The sequence below is a fragment of the Anopheles moucheti genome, chromosome 3 (assembly GCF_943734755.1).
Source record: "Anopheles moucheti chromosome 3, idAnoMoucSN_F20_07, whole genome shotgun sequence".
Taxonomy (NCBI): Eukaryota; Metazoa; Arthropoda; class Insecta; order Diptera; family Culicidae; genus Anopheles; species Anopheles moucheti.
This window is the reverse complement of record NC_069141.1, coordinates 77,955,016-77,978,935: the sequence shown is the minus strand read 5'-3', so window position 1 is coordinate 77,978,935 and position 23,920 is coordinate 77,955,016. Positions and strand designations below refer to the sequence as shown.

General features: G+C 46.2%; 1 protein-coding gene across 5 annotated transcripts in view; it reads left to right on the top strand.

The window, feature by feature from the left end:
* LOC128301564 (tyrosine-protein kinase Src42A) overlaps window positions 1-23,920 on the top strand; it is an 82,512-nt gene that overhangs the window by 34,817 nt on the left and 23,775 nt on the right. The window contains exon 1 of one of the 5 annotated variants that reach the window (XM_053038114.1): window positions 10,975-14,447. The exons of the other annotated variants lie outside the window; for them this stretch is intronic. Within the exon in view, the coding sequence (XP_052894074.1) occupies window positions 10,975-14,447 (3,473 nt within the window). Of the gene's footprint in view, window positions 1-10,974; window positions 14,448-23,920 lie in introns of those variants that run through there. 5 annotated transcript variants of the gene reach the window in all.

Sequence of the window (23,920 nt, the reverse complement as noted above, 5' to 3'; positions counted from 1 at the left end):
TGACCTTCAGCACCTTTGGTTGAAACGCGATGAGTTGAATATTTCCGTTTTTTTTTATTCGTTGGCTTTTTTCCGTCGGTACACGTCCCACCGGCACTGCCATTTTCATTAATCAATCATTAACTCCGACAATCGTTCGAGAGAGATACGCAATGGTTGGTCGTTTTGTTCTCCTGCTTCCAGCATACACACGGTGGAAAGAAGCAAACTCACCGATAAACGCACCGTCGGCTGTATATTTGCGAACTTTGTCGTTCAAGCGCTTCCCAGTGGAGGCGTTAGGCGCTGCCGTTGCTGTAAAAGGCATTTTGCAACAACTGACCGGGTGGTTGTTTGCGGTGGTTGGGCGCTGTTACGCAACACGATTATTTTGCCATTTTGGATGTGGAAATGTGAAGCATTTAGCTGGGTGGATCGTGTTTTTATTAAGCATTAACTGTTGGGAATAAAATAATTTAGGCAGAATATTAATTAAAACCAAAAAAATAATTTGTTTTCAATTTCCTTCAAATTAATTAACCTTCTTTTTACTAAAGATGCTTAAAGTTCTTGGTAAATTGATCGTGTAAATCCCTCAGCTTTAAATTTGCAAATATGATCATCTTAACAGTCTTCCTGAATTAAGCGACTGAAGAAACAACATTGAACTATTTTTGCGAAATAAAAGCAAAAGTCATTTCTTTCGCCCCCCCTTGCAGCGCACCACCTCGTTTGCGATTATTGAACCGGCTTTTTTTCGTCTTTCACCACCCTGTAGGGTGGCCCCGAGCTTTCTCCCCCCTTCTAACTCAAACCCTCGTCGCATGCAAACCCTCGCATTGGGCGTCGATGCGTCTCTCAATATGTGACATGCGTTTTAATGCGTTCAACGCGTACTGACCGCATTGTGTACGGCATGCCATCATCCAACCAGCCCAACGAACCCGGGCTAGTCAGTATGCAGTTGCAAACCGAATGTGCCATGTGCCATTCAACTTTTAGTGCGCTAAACCCTGTCAGGGAACTCGGGTTTGGCTTGGTTGATGAGAGGTGATTTTGTAATACTACCAGCCTGCCACACATAAGAGTGGTTGGGTGTGTTTTTTTTTCACGGCCATAAAGGATATATTAGAGATGGAAAATAATTTGTCTAATATTAAAAATTGTGCGATATTCCATCGGCCTGCAAATTGTCAGTCCGTTTGTGAATAATTTCTTTTTTGATTTACAAAGACAATTTATTCAATAAAAGAATAAACGTAAGTTTTCCACTATTCAAGCCTTCGCTCACGTTGGGGCTCGAGGTTATTTATTCCTTCGTTCGTGAGGTCCCCCCCCCCCCCACCACCCAAAACGATCACACATTGCAGTGGTTTTGGTGTATGTGTGTGGTTAGAGATTTATTTTTATTGCACCGCCGGATGTGTGCATTTTTATTGTACTTTCCATATTACCATACGTACAATACCGAGCAACCCCCGTGGCGGATGTGGGAACATTCGGATGGATTTATTTTATTTTTTGTGTCTTTGAAAAACTGCCACCAGATGTAGCTGTCCGCCACGGGGTTGTTTCTCCATGTTCATATTTTATGTAAACCGATTGATTAAATTATTCGTAGTAGCGTGGTTCGAACTTTCTGCATGCTTTCTTCCTAGTAATTAACAGTTTCTATGTTGGCTGTGTCGTTTCAGTGCTTCACTGCAACATGCCACTTTGCGTGACTTCTATGTAAATTCTCACGCTACTCCGGAAATATCGGTTTTTCGATTGTAAAACAGCAAAATGTTGCGCTGCCTGCTGGTTTTGTTGTTTGTCGAATAGACACGAGAAAAGAAAGCATTTTAAGCGGCAATTACAAATGATTACCGCACTTTAACCTCCATAGGGTCTTCAACAACCGTTACCGCTGATGGTTGGATAAAACTCTCCTCCTTGCTAAGTGTGCCGCTGGTTTAATGTGTAGCGCCAAACCGAGAGAGAACTCCGTCAGCTTGAGTAGCGATCGTTTGCTCAGCCTCCAAGGGTGCAAACATTAACAGCAAATCAACTCTGCCCGCCTATCAACGTGATCGCACACGCCGTCTGTCCGAGCGATGATTAGCGATGGAATGCATCGTGCAGGGGCGAATCGAATGCGCTTTGCTACGTGCACTTGGTTGCGCCGCATCCCGGCACCAACCGTGATCCATTGCACAAACACAAAAAAGTGAAGGAAATCCCGCGAGAGTTATTAACGCAACGCGCCGCGAAAGATGCGACGCGGTGTGGCACTAGTCAGCTGGGGGTGGACGCGCACAAGCTTTAAAATTGCAATCAAAACGTTATTTTTATTTGCCCATTAGCTCCGCGCATCGGCACCCATTAATAGCCACACCGTCCCATTGCGCTGGAATGGTGTGTCGGGACCCGTGCCACGATATCGTTCGTGACCACCCGTGGGATATCGTTGAAGATGATCATGACTAACGCGGCGGGAACGTCAAACACCTGTGTCATGCCAGCAGGATGTAAGGCGCAATGAGGCGATTTGACAACTGATTGATCAAGCAAACATATTGCGAAATAAACAAGAAGGCAACCTAACGGAATCTCTACGTCCTAACTGGTATCAAGGGAATTTGTGGTCAATGGTCAATTTTATATTAACATTATTAAAATAGATATTGTTGTTTCTGAAGATCAACAATGTCAAATATCATTTGTCATGTTTATTGGTTGGTCAATAACAGTTCCAATACCACTTCATCATATTCATAGAAAAGCATGATCTACATATGGTGGGACCGAAAGGAGATCTTGTATTGTGAGCTATTACGGATTTTCGGAGCCATCATTGGGGTATGGTATCGAAGCCATCTAACTCGTTTGATGGGAATAGTTCAGAATATTGGCCTAAACATGAGTCAGTTTTCAAGACAATTCTTGGCCACATATTGCTGCTATGTTCCGAAACTATTGAGAGAATACTGGAAGGAATATCTTACCTTCGTCTGCTTTACATTTCAGAATTGGCAATATTCGACGATTTTGAGCTCCTGAGACAAGAAGTTTCTTTCTTTTTTGGTGTGGGCAATCAACAATCTTTTGGATAATATCTCCAAAATTTGAACAAAGTAATGAATTAATTTGATTTAATATTATACCTTTCGCACCTTAGTGTGCGTGGGGAGTTGCTGCCTTGCCGTTTTCGAACACATTGGCGCACAGTTTTCCGTACGAACTAACAACCACAATCATAATCGAACTTAGACGAAACACACAAAGAAACAGACCTTCTAAAGCTGCACACGATCGATCTGGAGAGGATGGTAAAATGTCGATTCGTTAGTTACCTCCCCACACAGCGGTTCGAGGTATTTCGGTGGGGATCGTTCCACGACGATCGCGACGATCGCACGATTATTAGTAAATTACACTCATTGCAGAAACACCACACCCTGCGCTGTAGTAACAGGGCTCGCAGTCGCCGTACCAAACGCGGGAAGGTAAACGCTAAGTGTAGCTACAAACACGCTCGCACTGGGATCTCTCTTTGACGCTGACGGTCGACGCATGAGCAGAGTGTGTAATATTTTCGGTTTTTTGTTTGTTTGCCTGTTGGTATACAATTTTCCCCGCTAGTTTTTCGATTGTCACATCGTGTTTTCCGATACGAGCGATGGAGTGAGTGAATGCAAGCTAATTAGTAAACCGATCGGTTTTCGGTCGCGTTACCACGATGCGTTTGAATTTTAATTTTCAACCCAACCAACAACATACACACGCTGTACCACGGATGTCTTTGAACTTTTTCTTTCCTTTAAACAGCCCCAAACGCCCAACGATAGGGCGGGAAAAGGGTTCGTGTAAAGATGTATGTACTTGCCACCCGCCGAATTGAAACGCAATGGCAGCACAGAAAAAAAAACCAGCGACCAGTTCGTAACAATTTGCGATTTTGTTCGCCATTAAGCTTCCGGTGTACGATTCCACTTCCTTACGCCAATCCTCAGTGGAGTGTAAATTGCAAACCAATTTGCATTTTGAACAAACCTGCGCAATTATCGATTTCACAGATGTAGCGGAAATTTTTGAAGCAATTTTGTTTAAATTTGCCAATTTTAAATAAAAGGCATCTAATGCAGGATGGATTTACGGAACGGTAATGTGGTTTTTCGGAGTATTATAAAACAAACAATGATCGAATGTGATTTTCTTATTTGAAGTATAAATTAATTTGATAATCCCCAAATAATGCGATAAATTCAAAAAAGTTTGTAAAAGCTAAATTTTGTTATTTCGTGTATTGCATTTTTTGCAAATAGTTTTATTGTTTTCTTACATATACGCATTCTTGTTTGTATTTTAATACATCTTTGACTGCTTAATTTACAAATATTTTCGGCAGATTTAAATTATTTAAATACTTTACAAACAAATTTAAAAGCTGTATTATTTTTAAAAAATGTTTTGAAATTGTTATACATGAAATAGACAAATAATTTTTATAGAATAGTAATCAACTACTGTACAATTTAACCTCAAACATTAACGCCAATAAAACACAGGCAAACAAACAAGGAGACGACGACGGGGAGATCTCGTACGGTTCAATTAAGCCGAGAAAAGTCAACCGTTAGGTGAAAATCGAGGACGCTCGATCAATAGTCGATCGCACCCAACAGCACAACGCTGTAAAGAAAGGGAAAATGTTGAAATTGTTTGTGCAAAGTGACTACCCTAGTTCCGACGGTAGGAAAAACCCTTTCCGGCCGGAAGAAATACGGTAGCACCGTCCGTCTGCTCCGTTTATGCTTTCGCTTATGGGCACAAGCAAGCATACAATGTTGCAGATCGATTGGTTGTGTAAATTTCACCCATTTCAGTGGTACAGTTAAGGTGGATCGCGCAACATCGAGTTTGCGGGGAAAACTGGTAAAGATTGTCACCTCGATAGGCCTTTTTTTCGCGGGGTGGGTGCCTCGCTAGCTTAAAGCACCCAGAGTAAAGGGATAGTTAGGTATAGATTAAACTGATTCTTGTTGGAGATACTGCGTACAGAGGGTGGCATAAGGTGCCCTCGTACCATTACTCACCTCACCTTTATTTGCGCCTTTATATCCAGTACGCGGCACAGGCGGCAACTCGTCGTACTGTGGAAGGTTTTGCAGAGAAATCAATTAGCATAAATCTAATGAATGTTAGAATTTTCTCTTTTCACTCCACCCCCTTTTGGTTTCGCTTTGTGCCCCGACTGCTCGTTGTGTTTGGGTGTGTGTGTATGTGTGTGTGTTGATTTTTGCGCTTTGTTCGCCCTCGCCCTTTTTACGTCAATCGGTGCTCGTGAGTTCCTGCCTTGATCTTCCGATCTCCTACCAGCGCGCGCCAGTTCTCGTTCGGGGATCGATGCGGTAGTTTGCAATGTGCAGGTCTACGCGACGCCTGGCAGTAAAAACCTGAACCCGTTCGGTAGAAAGTTCATGCCGTAGCGAAGCCGGGTCGTGTTTCGCGATTATCCTTGAGCTGCAGTGCCACTGGGTGGAAGTCTGGTGTGTGATCGTGAGCTAGTGTGGCTATTTGCCGCTTTATCGGTGTTGGTGTCTGCTGCGTGCTGTGGCTGTGTGGTTTCAATCGAGGAAGTGAGTGGCTGACACCATCCACATCCGAACCAGAAACAGCTGATTGTAAACCACTGCCTAAAGAAACGAAAAGCATCATAACAGAACGGAACTATCTGCTGTGTAGCAACTGCTGGTTGAACAGAGAGAGAGAGCCAGCAAGGAAACTTCCACAATAAGGGGGCCCGCCCGTGGTTCCAGTGTGTAGCTATCGGGGCTGGTGACGATTTTTGGTCTTAGCGGGTTTTATGACTTTTGTCTCTTACCTACCTTTAAACGGCCGCATTAAGTTATTACCGGCGGGATCTGGCAAGTGTGTGTGTGTGTGGGTTTGTGCGTGTGCGGTTTTGGTGCTGATTTCAAGGTTAAGCACGTAGCCAAACTTGTGCACGACTGGTCTGGCACAGGCATACAGAGGCAACGGAGCAAGCAACAACGAGCCTTCTGGCTTTTTGCGCTGAACTGTTTGATGAGGCGTTGCTGAGCTGTACGCTCACGTACGCTCCGTTGATAAGCTTGCTCCAAGCGACCGCGAAGGCATTCGTTCGAGTTGAATAATATCTGTCCACTAATGAATGTCTTGTGTCACATTGTGAAATAATAATGTGGTTCCTGCCTGTGTCTCGCTAGAAGATAGTATGCCCTGGCCGGACTCAGAATTATTGAGACACGTTGAGTAAGCCTTAAAGTGGTCCTCCACACTGGCTGTGCTACTCTTCTCCGTATACACTTGAATGGCATTAATTTTTTTTTTTTGATATATTGTACCTCATTATCTTGTTGGAAACAAACTTATTCTATGTTTTCTTCCACAACCGCAAACACATTAATGGCTTACCAGCGTTAGATAGGATTTCCCGCGTCGTTTAACTGGCGAAGGCGCGTGCGGTCGCTCGTATCGCTCGAAAAAGGGGCAAAACAAAGTGAGCGAATAAACGGTTGACTTAATGTGCATCCAACACTCCCCGGTTGCAGTCGATTATCATTCCGGTAGCAGGGAGAAACTGCAGCAGCAGAAAAAAAATGTCACAGAAAAACCAGAACCACTTCTCTGCGGCAACCACAACCTCCCCCGAATACACCACTCCACCACCAACAAAGCTTCATACTGAGACAAGTTATTTTTATATGAGTCAACCAACGACGAATGCCGGTAGACTTGGCTGCCAGCAACAAATTAATACTAACCACCATCCCTTCACTTCGCCCCTCTTTTCCTTCCCCGCGTTCCTTCTCTCCCCAAAGGACTGTGCGAGCTTATGCAAATCAGTGTAATCTTGATTTCCCACCTTCCCTCCCACCAACCCCCCCGGTTCCAGGCCACCAAAACCCAGCACAGAACTATTTGTTAGCTCTTATGCTAATGATTATTGATAGCGATGTGCGAGATCCACGCCATTCGTCAAATGTGACAACAGTTCGATTTCCCTTTGGCGCATGCTTGGTTCGTGTTTAGTTCTGTTTTGTAGAGAAATTATAAGTTGTACGGAAAGACGCTTCCTGAGAGAATCGAATTGAATTCGATGTATGTTTGTTTGAATAATTATTAGCATGACGCAGTATTGCTCTATGCTGGAATGTTAATAAATTTACGCCTCTGAGGGCAATGCATAGACGAGAGCCGTTAATCGTACGACTTCGTTGATCAAAAATTCGCAACGATCGCCCGGAAAAGAGATCGCCGATGAAAGAGACAGTCCGCTGGTGTAATGGTGTGTGTGCCGACCGTACGGCTCGACACACACATTTTCGCGAATGTCCACCCTCCCACCCTCCATGATGCCGTCCAATAACGTGTATATGGGACGAAAAAGTTTGCCAACAGCTTTGGCACCCTATCGGCAAGGTTTCCACTCTCGCTGACAGAGTCAGCACATTGGCGTTTGGTTTCTGGCGTTCTTCAACCGTGTGCTGTATCATTGCACCACTCGATCCCTCTCTTGGCCCTTATGCCGACGAGTGGAGTGCAGCGTGTTTGATGGAGTTACCTGGGTTCCTCTTATAGGCCGCACCATGGTGATGTGGCAGGGGGTACAACGGGGTGGCACTGGTGTGGCAGTATGAAACTGTTTCAAGGTCACTGTGCTGGAATCGATTGTACCGAAGGGGCAGAGGCAATGATTTTTAGTTACTCGAACTCCACTCCCAACCCTTGATTTCCACACCACCACCCGGTTCGTGCTTCCTGCGTCACACATTTTCGATTTCACCATGCACCGCATGGGAAGGGGGTGGTAATGCTTGGCGGGGTGTGCTGTTGGCACATGGTGACCATAGTTCATGATCGAGGCTCTTCTGTTTTTGTGTCGAAAATGAACGTATGTGATGAATACATGTTTTCGTTCCATTTTTAATCACTTTGGCCATATTGTTTATATTTCGGATATGTTTTATTTAGTTACTGAAATAAAAAAAAAACAGTCAAAATGTTTGAATACTTCCAATAAAATATATTTTTTTAATTAACAATTTGTTGAGACAATTCAAATTTTAAAATATTGAATTTTAAATATTGAGCTTGAAATTCAAATTATTAAGCTCAAAACTTGAGGTCTTATAAAGTCCTCAACCTCATCGAGCTCTCATCTTTTCTTGAAGATGATCGCATAAACATCATCCCAAATTGATCGTACATTTTCGATGTTATGCTACAATTTTAACCATTTTGTATGTTGCATTGGTAACGAATTTTGCAACACTGTAGGTTGCATTAGGGTTTTGGTTCGCGAGACGTTTCGTGATGTGTTGCATGGAATGGCAAAGCAGTGTGTTTGCAGCCCAGAAAGCAACACACCATAACAGAGTTCGACCAACGGTTGGGGCTTGACCTGAGTCGAACACACGATCGTCGTGAAAATCTTTTCGGACCGCCGCCCTCTTCCTTTTCTCCTCCCTCCCCATGGTGGGTGATCAGCTGAAGGTTTTTCCAAACCATCTTAAATTGGCTAACCTCGCGTTGAATGCACAACGCGTGCAGCACTCGCAAGCGGTTAATCGTTTCGGTGCCGAATGAAACCTAGCGGGTGTGGGTAACGGCGAGCGAAAAGACGCTGCCCACTGGCGCTGAAGTTGTGATCGATTTTGGCCAACGGTGTTAGTGTTTCCAGAGTATAATTTTCGAAGTTTTCAAACGCTTTCAAGCACCACTACCCCGAGGAATGGTGATGGTTGTGTTACATATTTGCTACATTACAGACATATACAGCAACGCGAATGCGGCATTTTCCAGTGCCTTTGAATCGCAATTCGCTGACTGATCGATGGCGTTAGGGTGGCGCTGAGTTCGACACTCCACCGTAGTGTGGTCGCTCGATGGGTAATGTTTACTTTTCACGCTTAAGTGCAATAGTGAAGGGGTGAGTCGCTTGTCGTCTGTCTGTGCTGCTGGTCGACTCGCAAGCAATCCATGGCCAGCGTACGATCGCACCGGGCAGGAAGAAGCAAATCGACACAAGTGTGGTAGCGCTGCAATGCCAAATCGGAGCACTGCAGGGTTAATAACGGTAGCGGAAGGGGGAGCGGCGAGGTGAACTCGGTAGAACTCATCGTTGGAATACTAAGTACACGAATCACAATCGCCGTCGGGTTTCACTTGATCACGCGGGGCACACGCGTTCCGCGGTCGAGCTGTGGCATTTTGGGAAGGCAGTACACGCTACCAATTATATCGCACCGATAGGCAAATAATGGCATCACAATGGAAATGTGCATCGATCCGTGTACAAATCATCCGTTGGGGATGATAGCGTCGTCCCCAGTTGTGTGCTGATTGAATTGTGGGGTTTATGTCGGTGATATCGCGGGCTTGAACCGGTAGCGATTATTTCATATCATTACACGCAGTTATTTAATCTCTTCTAATCATAACAATGCTTTTAATTTATTAAACTACATTCCAAAAACTAATGATAAGTTGTATAAAAAGTATATTTTATAACAAACTCACGTACTCTGTGAAGTAAAATAGTAAAATAAATGCAGTCCCGAAATACGCCTGAATCGGTGAAAAAATTAACTAGAGAGAAATCGACTCTGTGACTTTGAAGTATAAACGAAATTGCACCAGGATTCGACTTACGCGGAAATTCTAATTACGCGGATTTTTCCCGGGTTATAGCGGTCCGCTATAATAGCGTATCTCGGGGACTGCCTGTTTTTTTAAATTTTTGTTAATGTTTTCAATTAAAAAAGTTGACTCTCTAACTATGAAGTGTAAACGATATTGCACCAAAATTTGACATTCGCGGATCTTTTACGTATTATAACGATACGTCATAATAGTATTTCGTGATCCCATAAAAAATCGTAGAACACATCTTTATGGCAATAGCACGGTAATCGCGAAGAGTTGTTGCTGAATTTCAACTAACGCATGTCTTCGCTGAGGAAGCGTATGTGGCACACCCACCATAGGAGCGCCATGGTGTTTAGCTACGTTTACTGCCAGAGATGGTGTCACGTAATTAGTATTGTTAGATAATTTTTGGCAATTGAGCGCAACGCAAACGGGGGTCCGTTTGCGTAGGTTGAACAACAACGAAAATCCGCGGATGAATGAATTGTAGCCGAATTGCCTCTGGCCAAACGGGGGTGGTTGGTACCACTGGTTGCTTCAGACGATGGAGCCGTTTGCATATCAATTTGTTTACTTCGAACACGAATCTATATTTAGATTGAGCATGGTCCCCTCACACTCGACACTTAAATGCACATAAAAGTAGGTTGATAGTTTGGTATGGTAGATACACCTTGCGCATGGGAAGGTGACAGCTGGATATTACTCGAAAAGAAATAGGTTTACACCGACACGTACACACTATGCGAGAAACTTTCCCAGTGTTAATCTGCGATATCGACGCTAATCTTTTTCCGTCCTTCGTGAAAAAAAACGTGCACAGAACCCACATTAACATCGTCGAGAGCTGTAAAGAGTGAACCGAATGCGATTAAAAGTGCAGTGATATAAATTCAAACAACTTGCAACGACGACAAGCGACGAACCCTCTGCCACGGCCATAGTGTGAAATAGAGTACAATCCGGGGGTAGTAACGCTTCCAGCGGCATTCGTGATACGAATCCTGTAACCATCTTGCCTTTAGCCGTAGTTCCTGCAAGGAATTGCCCCGTTGTTCCTAGTGTTGGTGCGATTCGAGTGTTTCGGATCAACCGTGACCCTTTCAAATGTGACTGACTCGTCGAGCGCTGCGTGCCAATCGATGAAAGAGTGTAATTTTGCGTGGAATAACGCCGTCACGTCCCATAGCGCGTGAATAGGAAAGTGTACGAAACAAAAAGAGGGAAATACAGTGCGCGCGCGCGTGTGTCGGGCACGCCAAGCCCTTCGCCGATAACGATATTATTGAGGGAATTGACACAAACACACACACGCACATCATGTCAGCGGTACCGGTCGTTTGGTGTTCCGATCCGAACTCCTCGGAAAAGAAGCAACCGTTCGCGCTGCAGGGCATCCAGCTGCAGGGTAACATCACCGAGAAGCATGTGCTCGCGATGAAGGAGCTGATCAACGCCGCGTCGGAAGGTCGTCTGCTGCTACCGACCGACGGTGCCATTGTCCTGCTCGACTGCGGGCTCAGCATCGGCAGCATGGTGATCGAGGGGAAGGCGGGCAAGGAGGTTGCGGCCGCCGCGTCCACCACAGCGCCGGACGACGCCGGTGGTAATCATAAATCAATTCTGCCCTACCGTCCCGCCGCGGCCAATAATTGTGAACCGTCGCCGGTCGACGGGCGAGACTGTAATAATCATAATAGTAGCAGTAGCGATGAGTCTGATAGAATAGCCACTAGTGATAGGCAACGGCGGCTGGCAGCGGCCGAGAAGCTGCGCGTCATGCTCGAGCAACAGCTCGACGGTGGGGACATTGATCCGGATCAGCCAAATGCAACGGTATCTCAGCGGGAGGATGGAGGAGAGGAGGAGGAGGAGGAAGACCAAGGTAGTACGAAACGAGATAATGGTGGAGATGAGAATGCGCTGGATGTGCGTTTGGGTGCTGCTGCTGAGCGGGAGATTGATTTTCCAATCGAAGAAGACGCCAAGCAAACGCTTGATGTGGAGGGCGGCGAGGAGGAGGAGCAGGAGGGAAGTGAAGAACCCGGCGCGGTAGAGCGAGTGGGTTCTGCGTTAGGAGGGGCAGGGCCCGAACTCCTGTACGAATTTCTGTGCTGTGCCAAATGTATGAACGATCCGTCGTCCAGCTGCTCCAACATGCCAAGTCATCGAACACGCAGTCTGACGGCGCTCAACAACAGCTCCAAACTGTTGTCTCGGGTGCTGAATGGTCGGGCAAAGGCGCGATTTTACTGCGATCCCGTGTATAGCATTTCAAACCTGTACTTTAAGCGCTTCATCAACTACAAAATCACCAAAAGCCGCCGTCCGGTGATACGCAAAAGTTCAAGCCGAAGTGATCGGTCGTCCGGTGGCGATGCGGCAGGAGGAGGAGGAGGCATCAGCACCGCTCCGGACGGTGGTGGAGGTGTCAAAAAAAAGCATTACGCCGACGGATCGCCGGTGTACGCGACAGTCAACAAGAAGCTGAAGCTGAAATCACGGCTCGATGCACTGCGGCGCAGCGGTCACATGATGGAGGGTAGTCGAAGATTGCGCGGCAGTAAGAGTGACACTTTACGGCTACAAAAGCAGCAGGAACTTGCACCGGAAGCTGCCAACCCATTGCCGGAAATCTTCATCACCGGTACGTCCGGATCGCAGACAAAGCCGCTGGGCAGCTCCAGTAGAAAGACGAGCTTCGACTCCACCTGTACGGTTAGCTCGATGGATTCGGGTTTTATCGATCAGCAGCAACGTCAGCAGCTAAAGCAACAGCTGCAGCAACTGCAGCAGCTAAAGGTGAGTCCCAGCGCGGCCGAGGAACAATCTCCCGGTGGTGTCGGTGCCAGTGAGCAGGAGGAAGAGGACGGTAGCGACCGGTTGAACGATCTGTCGCAAGTGCAGCTCAAAGAGTGTCTGGTGACGCAGTCGCGCAATCGGCGCAAATCATACGAAGAGTTTAAGTCACTGTTCCGGCAGGAGGTAACACCCGGTGCCGAAGTTGCTGGACACGCTGGACGCGCCAACAACACGGCCGGGCTACCGCTGCCGAGTGTGGACGAGAAGGAAAGCGTTAAGGCGCGACGCAAGTCATACGAGGAGTTCAAGGCGTTAGTCAAAATTTGTGATACTAGCTTTAGCAGTTTGAAGACGACGGCCGAGGAGGAGCCGGAAAAGGAGCAGAAAGAGGAGGGAGGAGCACCTGAGGAGGATTTGCGGGGGCGACGATCGGCAACGTTGCCTGCATCACCGACCACCACCACCAACACCGTGGGGAACCTTTTCAAGATGAAGCGCAAGAATTCGCGACGTCTCAGCTTGAAGAAACCTTCCCCAGTGGGAGTCACGGGAGGTGACATCCAGCGGTCTGAGTCGGGTCGGGAGGTGGTGAAGGGTAGCACCATTTACGACATTCTCCGAAGCGATCGGAAGTCGTCGGTGTCGAGTCCACTGATCAAGGATCTTGGACAGCTAGCGCTCACGCGTACGGCGGATGAAATCTACAGAAAGAACTATAAAATATACGACAAGCTGATCTCGTACGGCAGCAAAGCCTACAAGCGGTACGACAAGTACATGACGTACGGCACCATCTATGAGATCCTGCACCGCAAGTCGGACGCCGCCGAGGATGTGTTTCTGCGAAAGCGTGCTCTGTCGGAGAAGTACGCCAAGCGCAAGGTCGGAACCGCTTCCCATTATGGCTCGGTCAAGCTGGGCACGATCTACGACATTTTGCAGGGCAAACACCAGCAGCTGCAGATCGATGCGAGCTCGCGGAAGAAGTCGGCACCGGGTCCGGACGAACCGCCACCGGCGACACTGTCCACGATCTACGACATCATTCACTCGAAGAAAGCTGCCGATCCTTCGTCGCCCAAGGATAAGGCGGGCGCGAAGAATCGATTTTTGGTGAAGAAAATCACTGAGGAAGAGCTGCACTTGAGCAACGAAAATAATCGCAACGAGCTTAACTTGGCATCTGGGACGACATCGGGTGCTGCGAAGGCAGCAGGGCTCGATCCGAGTGGCGTACCGAAGGCCTCCGATCCTGCGGTCGACGGTGGTCCACCCTCTCCCGACTACACGACCCCAAAATCGGTCGGACAGGCAAGAAAGCCCGCACGTACGCGACGTTTCTCGAACATTCTCTCGTACAGCTCGCATACAACTTCACCGAAGACATCGAGTGTTGCGGCCAGCACCACACCGATCACCATCGACGAACCGCGCCTCGACAGCCCGCGCCTGAAGCAGATAGCGGCCAGCGATGAGGATCTGTACAAAAGTGCCACGGCAAAGCTGCGGGCCGCCCAGCAGCAGGTCCAGCGCCATCAGCTGTCGGTGGATGAGCTGTACGCGCGGATCGGCAAGCTGCGAAAGTCAGCAACCGTCTCGTCCGCGCTGTGCACCAAAATCGACGAAGTCGCCGGGGAAGGTGTCGGCGAAACAATGGCCGCCGACCACCCGGTTAAAGTGCTGGAACCGCTGCAGCCTACCCGGGCCCGCCATCACCTGAACGTGCCCGGGCGGCGCGAGCTGCTGGGGCCGGCGGATGAAATCCAACCGGGAACGATCTTCAAATCGAACTCGCTGGATATGCTCGCGCCCAAGAAGCTGTCGCGAACGGCGCGCTGGAGTAAGCATATGCACGAGGCGGCTAGTGGGCTGAGCGGCCCCATCCGCAAACTATCGCCATTGATTATGCCGATGAAAAAGGGTGGTGATCAAAAGAAGAGCACCCGACGGCTGTCCGAGTTCACGCGGGGTGAATTTCTCAACGAGAAACTGTAAGTATAGCTGATGTCACGAATACTCACGAATACTCAATAATCGACTCTATTATTCGATATATAAGCTTTGAAGCGGATTTAGTGAGAAGTTATCTAAAAATGTCTACGAAAAATCTAAATTCAGTTCTACTTTAAATATTTTCAATTTTGTGCTCTTATTATTGTATATTTTATGCGATTTGTCATTAGGATCTTGTATCATTATAAAATGTTACGTGAATATTAAACTATTTTTTAAAAACCAACCCATGGAGACGCATGGTGTTTTTTAAATCAAGCGTGTTAATACAACAATTAAAAATTTAATATTATTTCGTATACTTGAAACTATTAAATTTATTTACAATTTACATAATCAATGCTACCCTTTTTTTGATTTAAAAAAACCATCAGCATTCAATTTCGTTCACAACAAAGTATTTGCAGCGAATGGTAAATGTATCTGAATGCCAATTTGTACCGCTTTCAAGTTATTTTAAGCACTCGAGTGGCGATCAAATGAATAATCATCCAAACGTGCAGTGCTATGACCTTTTGCTGGGCCAAAGCTCGCAAACATCATGCCGGGAACATCTTCGGCTGCATTTATTTTAAACGCTCAAAATCACTGCAGGGGTTCCTTCTTGCGATCCTGCTCGCGCTACCTATTGTTATACGGTTGCTTCGGTTTCGGTGCAGCCTCTTGCCAGACGAAGGAAATAAATATGAATAATGCACTCTGCCCGAGAGGCATTCCACGCTACCACGGAGCGCACAATCGTAAATATACGCTCCAAAACGAAATGAAAAGTTATTACTCTTCGCTGGTGAAGCGCGAAAATTTAAAAATAATCCCAAATAGCAATGGCGGGCACCTCCGTTAGCATCTTCCCCCCAACCCGGTGCCCTGTTTCGGGTGGTTCGTTCATTAGTGTGGAAAAGAACGTTAAGACCCTTCAATGCATGAAATTTGGCCGAAACTGTTCACATCCCGCCCGGGGGAGGACGTTTTTTTTTGGACAAGGATATTGATATTTGCAAAAAGCTCCGTTCTGACAACGAACTCTGGCAGGTTTCGATCGTTTCCTCTTTCTCCACGACGTCGTGGTTTGGTGGCTGCGAAATTTTGTGCCCGAGGGTGAACATGAATACAGTACCAACAACAACCAAAAGAAAAAAAGAACCAAACAAAACAACCATAATAAGTGGGACATAGAGAAAATATGCGAAAACAGCGGTTCACGATCGCGCCGTGTTGCCAGGCAAAAAGAATTTCGTGCTCGTTTTGGTTGCGCGAGTTGTTAAATATTAATTTTCTGAGAAGGGATAAAACATGATCTTGGCCCTGGTTGTCTGTGCCTTTCATGGGCAGGCGCGTACATCGGTTTGGCCTTGCCTTGGACGGGGTTGTCCGAAAAGGAGGATCATGTCAACAAAAAAAAAAACAAGTACGAAAACGTTTTTAAGCGTTCTTTCCTCCTCCTCGCGTTCGGGGTTCGGGGCAGCGGGTCTGGCAGTTTTTCTTGTTTCTTTTGCTCTGAAAAAGCCTTCTGAACTTGAGCGAGGTTGGCTTTTACTTGGTTGTCTTTGTGCTGCTGTGTACATCCGTGTGTCCGCGAAGCCACGAAGTAAATATTGATCCGCAACTTTTCGGCAGCAAACAGGTTTTTCTTTTCACAAAAAACCCCTCCTGTTCGCTTGAGGGGTTTCCCGCATTGTGTGCACCGTGGACAAATCAAGGTAAAGAGAGTTTTGCTGCAATGTTTTTTTCTGGTTTTCGTGTTTCTTACCAACGTTGAGGTTGTGTTGTTTTTCTTGCCCCGAGTGCACTCAACTGCACCCATATACCGAAAAGTGTGCAGCTCTGCACAATCACCTGTAGAAGTCGTTACCTGTCCTCCGGTGTGGCGATTATTTAACTGCAGGAAGCGAAATCGCTGGGTGGCGTTGCCCACCAATCAACGCGAAACGAAAAGCAAACGTGACCTTTCTGAGGTTGGAACATTCTCCACCGGTTGCACCTTGCACACGGCGAATATCCGCGCGGAAATGGAAATTCTTCGCTATAGCTGATAGCCTGATCATCGATTCGTCAAGGATGTGGTAACAATACGCTCAGTAGTTTGTTTAATTTGAGCATGTTTTCTTTGCGTTGGCTAATGGTGAGCAATCAATTTTGATAACTCCACAATTTGAGGGAATGAATGTGTTCCTTTTTCGAACATGAAGCTATTTCTGGAGACATTTCAAGGGAAAGCTATTTTCTCTCACATCCAGAGGTGGTTTTATTCCACGCTTTACAGATTGCGCATGGCCTCCGAATCATGATGGTAGTTGATTGTAATAAATGCGTCAAGTTGATGAGTTTAGTCGATGAGTTAACCCAACTTGGACCGAGAATGATGAGTGATATGCCATCATTTATCGTAAAAGCTGCCGGTCTTTTTTGCAATGTGATGAAGCGTTCATAACGCGCCGTGCCCCGTGTGTGTGTGTGTCAGCGATTAATCACTTTCCATCGGCAGAGGGATGGTCGCTTTCACTGTGCTCGGTAAGTGTCAACATCGCCGCGCGCATAATGATGCGTTGATGTGGGTTAAACGAAAATGAGTCTCATTCTTAAAGTCTGCACGGGTGCCCCTGCATCCCATTCATCTCAAGATTCAAGATTCAAGCAAAGGCAATAGAAATGTAGGTAAAACTGGTTGCACTTTCGCATCCATCTTGCGAGCGCACTGCAAGCAAGCGATGGCGAACTTTCATTAAACAACTTTACACTTTCGCTGTGGTACGTGATTCGATCTTCACAAATGTATGAATGTTGGGCATTGTTTTGCGTCCGTTTCAATTTGTAGCGGAATTCCCTAGCCCTAGCTCCCCGGATCCACGAGTAGTAATGCACCAAAATTAGGCCATCTAATATTGAACGACAAACGGAGCGATGCATTTTTCCCCACCGCTACGGCTCATCCTCACAGCAAATGTCCGGAAACGTAGCGCTTCTTAATAGCATGTTACGTTTTCTTCTTCGACCGTTTATGCTAATCCGCGTCGGCAGTCTCACATTTATGGTGGTATGCAGCCGATAAACTGGAAATACTACCAATCCAACACAATTCCAGCGCCTTTAAAATGCTTCAGCTCCAAGCCGAATGGGTATTTTATTCTAATGAGCGCCATAAGCGTGGATACACGGGTTGGGATTTTCCTCCTTCAACAATGCACGTTATCAAACTCTGGTCATTTATTATAGAAAATTCCTGAGTGTTTGGAATGTATGCTGCTTTTTTTTAATGTACGCCCGAGTCAGCAGATTGAGTCAGAAAATGCACACCACAAAGGCCTATTCCGTGAACGAGAGGCAGCCATTATTCTGTAATAGAGCGCAAAGAATAAAATTATCGAACAGAAACATCTCCCTGCCCCGGGAGTGCATCAATCCCTAACGGGAGAATTTATTTTCCCTTTTGATTTTTCAACCGCGGCTATGATTATGCTGCTTGCTGCACGGTGTGTGTGTGCTATTGCATCGCTAGCCTATTGTATCGCCATCCGGAATGACCGGATCGACGTATCGATGACCGAGACACGACTGCTGGCCCCGCTGCAGTCGTCCGGTACCAGGCCAAGGAGATGGTATTATTATGCAATGGCAAAACAGATTCAGTCCCTCCCCGTCCCGCAGGTTGTTGTTGTGTGGCTTCATCCGCGATCGAACTCTTTCCGGATGCTGCAGCAAAGCCTTCATGTCCACCCCTGGAGGCACCACTAAAAAGAAAAAAGCACCGTGCAGTGAAAGGAAAAGAAGAAGGAAGAAGAGCGAAGAAGGCGCAAAAAAAAGGTTATGCCATCGATCGACTTGGCGGACGATGCAGTTCGCCGGGGAAGACAAAGCCGACAACAGTATTTTCTTGCACGCACCCGCCGCCAAGAGGAGTACGGCCAATAAACATACTTTAGCCCTTGCATCAAACCAGTTGCAGCACACACCGAGCGCTTTGCCCTCGTCACAATGGTGAGTGCAGTAACACCGTCCGAGAGGCTGGGTTCGTCGCTTGCTGCAGCGGGCAATGTTTTTGTAGCGGTGCACGATGTTTTCTTGCACCATCTTCGGGCACATGATGCCCGTTGTGTGCTGTTTGGGTTTTGCTAATGGTGATGCCGGTCAGCCTATTCCTCATCCAGAACCCGGTCCCGGTCCATCCACCCCGGTCAAGAACATCACTCGGTCGGTCGTTTGCCGAGCGTGTTTTTTTTCCCTCCAGCACAGAATGATGCAATGCAGAATGGATGGGGGGGGGGGGGGGGGGGGGGGGGGAGGGGGTTCTCATTTTGTAGCGCGCTGATCGGAGGGCATCAGATCACATTAAACGAATCATAATTTATAACGCGCACAGGTCCAACCTTTGCCAGCCTTCCGTTCGATAAGCATTAGGTACGGTGTCAGTAATGCAGTCGCTCAACTCAAATGGGCGAAAACGAATCTCGGCCCTTTTGCGGACGTACCACTACTGGAACGCGAAGATGAGCGTGAAGCGAAGCGATGAGCGTGTTCTTGCGTTTGCAGCCGTGTATAATTCCATCCCCCCTTTGCTAAGGGCAAACGAACTTTAGCAGCGTTTGGCGCGTTCTAGGAATAGAACGGTTTTTCTTTCTTCGTACCTATCGCACATAGCTGAAAGGGATAAGTTAATATCCTTATGTTAATTGCCGTACACGCGCACGATGTTGCACGCAGGTACTTTATAGCCGTAGGATAATGATCAGAAGGCAATACTTTGTAGCTACTTTATTACGGCAACCTCATCCACAACAACTAGCTGCGGTGAGGGTTGTTCTCTATCAATACTTTCTATTTTCAACAACCTTCATGTGATGTTCACATGAAATTCAAGTGGAGAATTATTGCAGTTTTGACTGTTATCAATATTATTTTCACCTCACAAGTTTTACTAGAGAATACAAGAACTTTACAATTCAATTCAAATCAAAGCATTTAAATCCGAGCTTACTTCTATATTCTTTGTTATCAAAAATATGTTGGCGGCGTAAGAGTTGTTCTAAACTAAAAAGTCTTCTAAAATACAAGTAAAGAGATTTCTTGAGGTTCTGTAAATTATTTCTATAAGAGTCTTGATTTGATGATCTCATGAGTTTTACACGCATCTTTACTACAGTATTGTCTCTCTTCAAAAATATATTTAAGACAATAAAGCTGTTAATATATTTTTGTTTACAAAAATAAACATATTCTTAGGTTATTTTTTAAGTACTTTATATACTTGGCATTACCCGGGATAAGGCTCATAACTGAGAGGAAATGCCCAAAGTCATGGAATTTCGACAAAATATGTCGATCATACGGCCCTTGGCCGTCATAATGGAAAAATAAATAAAAAAAAATATACTTGACATTCGTTAAATAACTCCACTAAATGTTGATAAACGAAACATTAATGAGCTCTATTTCTTTTATTTTCCAGGTAAGTTTGAAACCTTCTGCATCCCGTTGTGTACATACAGTGTGGCTCTGTTGGGTAAGCTTAACCAAACGAAACTCTATAACAGGAAAAATACATCAACGATAAGTCGTTCTGCTTGCCATCTTAACTCCTCGTCATTAACATCTGTACACATCAGCATAATGTCGCATAGAAGTATCGTCAAGATGGCAATGTAGGACAGCTGCACCAACTTTCCATAATGACCATCGTCAAACGCCCCCCCGAACACCTAGATGGCTTCGGGTGCTTCTGCTAAAAATAACCACCGGACACACCCGATATGGATCAGCTAAACCGATCGGAAATCTCGCTCGTCTCGTAAGCGCTGTCCGATCATACATACCGATCGATCACGCGACCAGTTTCCGTCACATCACACCACCACCACCAACCACGGGTGGTGTGCATATCTTGCTGCACATTTTCGATGCGCGCACAACCGCATCGAGCACCGATCGTGTTAGATGTGATTTGCAGAATTTGCTTTCCATTCTGGCTAAAAATAGCAGAGTTTGCGAGGCCACAAGACGAGGCAAGACAAGGCGTGTTTCAGGGCCACACGGGCTGATGGGTAATTAGAAATGGCATGCGCTGCTGATCCGACACACCAACCAGGATGTTAGGATGAGGAAGCATTTCTATCGCGCCCGACGGTGGGTTAGATGAAGTGAAATAAAAAGAGTGTTGCTGAAGATCGGACGCGAAGAAAGGGACGTCTGTTTATGACGAAGTGTTCCACGGTTTTCCCCACATCAGTTGTGGTGGTGGTGGATGGTGCACAAAAATTATTGTGGAGGAGCCTCATTCGCATTGGCCTTCTTCTTCATCTCCTACTCGCGGCACCGATCGACGTGGCTAATCTTTCATTTAATGGACATAATTCTCCGTAGCTGAAGAGAAGACTCATTGCTGGGCCGGTAGAGCTATCCTCAGCAGCACCACGGACAAAGAAGGCGTGAAGGTGTCTTGTCCCGTACGGCCGAATGAGAAGGTGTACGCGGGTTGCAAGGCAAAATTAAACGCAGTGAAAGAGATGGCACCTCTCCCTGTCACACTGTGACTCCCGTTGGCGATCCCGGCCAAGGATGGCTGGCTGGCTGGTGAAGATAAAACAGTTTAATTATCTGCAACTATAAACATGCAGTTATCCAGCCCACATTCCTCTCGTCTTTCTCCGGTCCGCAGCAGTGCATATGTCACTTCTGTACTGCCTCATTTCCTGCCGGGGCGCTTATCACACGACGGCGATTTGCTGCATTTTAATTAGAAAAATGCATCGCTAAAAATAGCTACCGCCGGGCCGTGGGCCACAGCCAGTCGGCATGCTTTGCCACCTCGACGACGCATTCGCTGCACACTGCCTTTCTCTCCACTGCGCGTGAATGAACCCAGCTGCCAGCTCTGTTGGGGTCCGGGTCCGGGTCCTGTGAGGGATCCAGCGATGGTGGTGGTGGCCGGAGATCGATTTGTTGTGAAGCGTTCGATCGAAACCGGAGAGGGCCCCCCAACCATCGGTGGTGGCGCCCTTAGTTCGCGTGCGCCCGTATGGAAGAAACCGGGGGATGATATTATTAGTTATCTATTGCATATTTATCGACCTGGCGGTGGTTGTGCTTCTTTTTTTCTTTCTTTTTAATGTGTCTATGTGGTCCGGTTTCGGACGATACCAAGTTACTCCTCTTCTTCGAGGCTTCTGGACACCCTCTCGCTGCTGGATCGTTGACAGGGTCTGATGATTGACGAGATGGGAGGGAATACATCTCTCAGGCAAACTATTTTCACTACGGTCCGCTGGAAGTTGCGGTGGAGCGTTAAAATATGCTCAAATGGTGCATTCCGCCCAGTTGTGGTCACACAAAAAAAAAACCCATGTGAAAACGGAAATTGATGTCTGTGTGTGTGTGAGAGCAACATGTGCAATTGCGGATGTAAAGCGAATGACCTTTTGTAATGTGAGACAGACCAAGCGGGCAGTTTTTCAATATCATCAAAAATGTTGATAAAAAGCAGCCTTTATTGCTATTAAATTTGTTTACTAAAGTGGAAAAACTGGAATAAAAATGAAGGATGTGGTCCTGATTGTGCTCCCTATTAAATTTATAACAATATCTATAAGTGGTGAATAATATTAGAAATATATTGCAATTTTATTTACGGTATGTGATTAAAAATAGTCTTACCCTCCTTAACAGCGCCCTCTTGTGGCAAATCGCAGAAACTCTGTAAAGAGTGACAGGATCTGTCAAACAACTTTGACAGTTGAGTTATGCGAAGATCATCAAAAACCAAGGTTCATACTTGTTTTGTTTAATTTTAACGAAATGAAGAACTTTTCACATTTATGCAAAGATATTTTTGTGTTTCCTAAGGTTATTATTATATTCAGCAATCAAATTGCAATGCCAGATGAAAACTGGTTCGCTTTTTAGCTGCTCGTCACATCCAGCGTCGATATCAATAACTTTCCTTTTTATGCATTCTTCACTAACAGGCTGCTGGTTTGTTTGGGTACGCTCGGACAAGATGGCACCATAAATAGTTCGCCTTTCCCGACCCGATTGAAAAGGATAATCAATCGTCTAGGGTGCTTTTTTTTAGCGACAGAAGCGCCCAGCGTTAGGAGAAGAATAATTTATGCGCGATCCATCAACGAGCGGTAGCGCTGTCCAAGTCGTCAGACACAGCAAGTCAGCTGATTTGACTGACATCTGGAATGGAAGCGAATGTGACATGGGGGAGATCATGTTTAGACGCGGTAGAAACACAACCGTGATAGAAACTGTTTCGATGGCTATTAGCTAAAGGTGAAGGGACAGAAGGATCCGTCGTGAATCGAGCTGTTTTGTTTGTGTTTTTTTTTCTTCACTCGTTTCACGTAAAACTTTGCCCTGCTGTGGTTCCACACTCTGCAAAAAAAAAAAATAGTTAAGGTCGTTGAAGTAGATTTGTTTTCGCGATTCCAAGCCGTTTTGTTCTCGTTGTCCGCGAAAATATCATGCACGCGTCACGAAGGTCGCCGGTTCGGAACGGTTTCTCTCAACCCCGTTAGTGTTTGAGTCGCCAGCAACAATCGGTTTCACTTTCCGACCCCCGTATGGAATATGCAGCTGACGGTTTTTAGCAGCCCTATTACAGGAACAAAGGGTTATTTGTCGACAATTGCTAGATGGAGCAGTGGAGTTCCAACAGAAATCCACCGTTTCACGTTTGCGATCGCGTGTTTGGTTAAGCAAAAGTGGCAGGCAAACAGTACGGGAAGAATATCAACCTAATCATCTCCATCATCATCATCATCATCATCACCTTTTGCTCATCGTGCACATCGCGCAATGCTGCTAATTGAGCTTCAGGTGTGTGATTCATGGGAGGTTTTGTTCACTCGCTGCCACCTAATTTATGGCTCGCAAACTTCCAGCGCACGGGTATTGTCGTGACCGCTTTCCGATAGAGAAATCAACTGCTGTGGGTTTACTCATGGTTGCAGATTGCGTGCAACAGATCGGACTGTTATGAATGAATCGCTTAAAAGACGCCAGTATGGGTGGACAGAGACTCAACTGGGCTACTGTGGAAATTTCATTCATTCTACTCGAATGGGAGTCACCAATGAGGAAGCACACTTTGTCATTTACGTTCAGTGTTTTTGCTAGTTACTTACAGGTGAAGTAGACCGAAGGAATTGTTGGAATTTATGCGTTACGATTAGGAAAGATTTCATGAATTTATGTGTTGTATTTGTTACCCTTTGACAACACTACGAGCTAGCAGTATAAACGGACGCGTCATGACAGATTAGGAACACTAGAGAATTGAAACGAATGAACTACATGTAAAATGAATTGAATGAACGATCGAATAAACAGTTGAAAATTGTAACCTCGCAAGAAAGGACATACCCACCACGGATAATTCACACTATTGGCTACGCCACATCTTAGCACCCTGCCAGTGGAAATTTCTTACAGGGATTTTTGCCACATTGTTCTT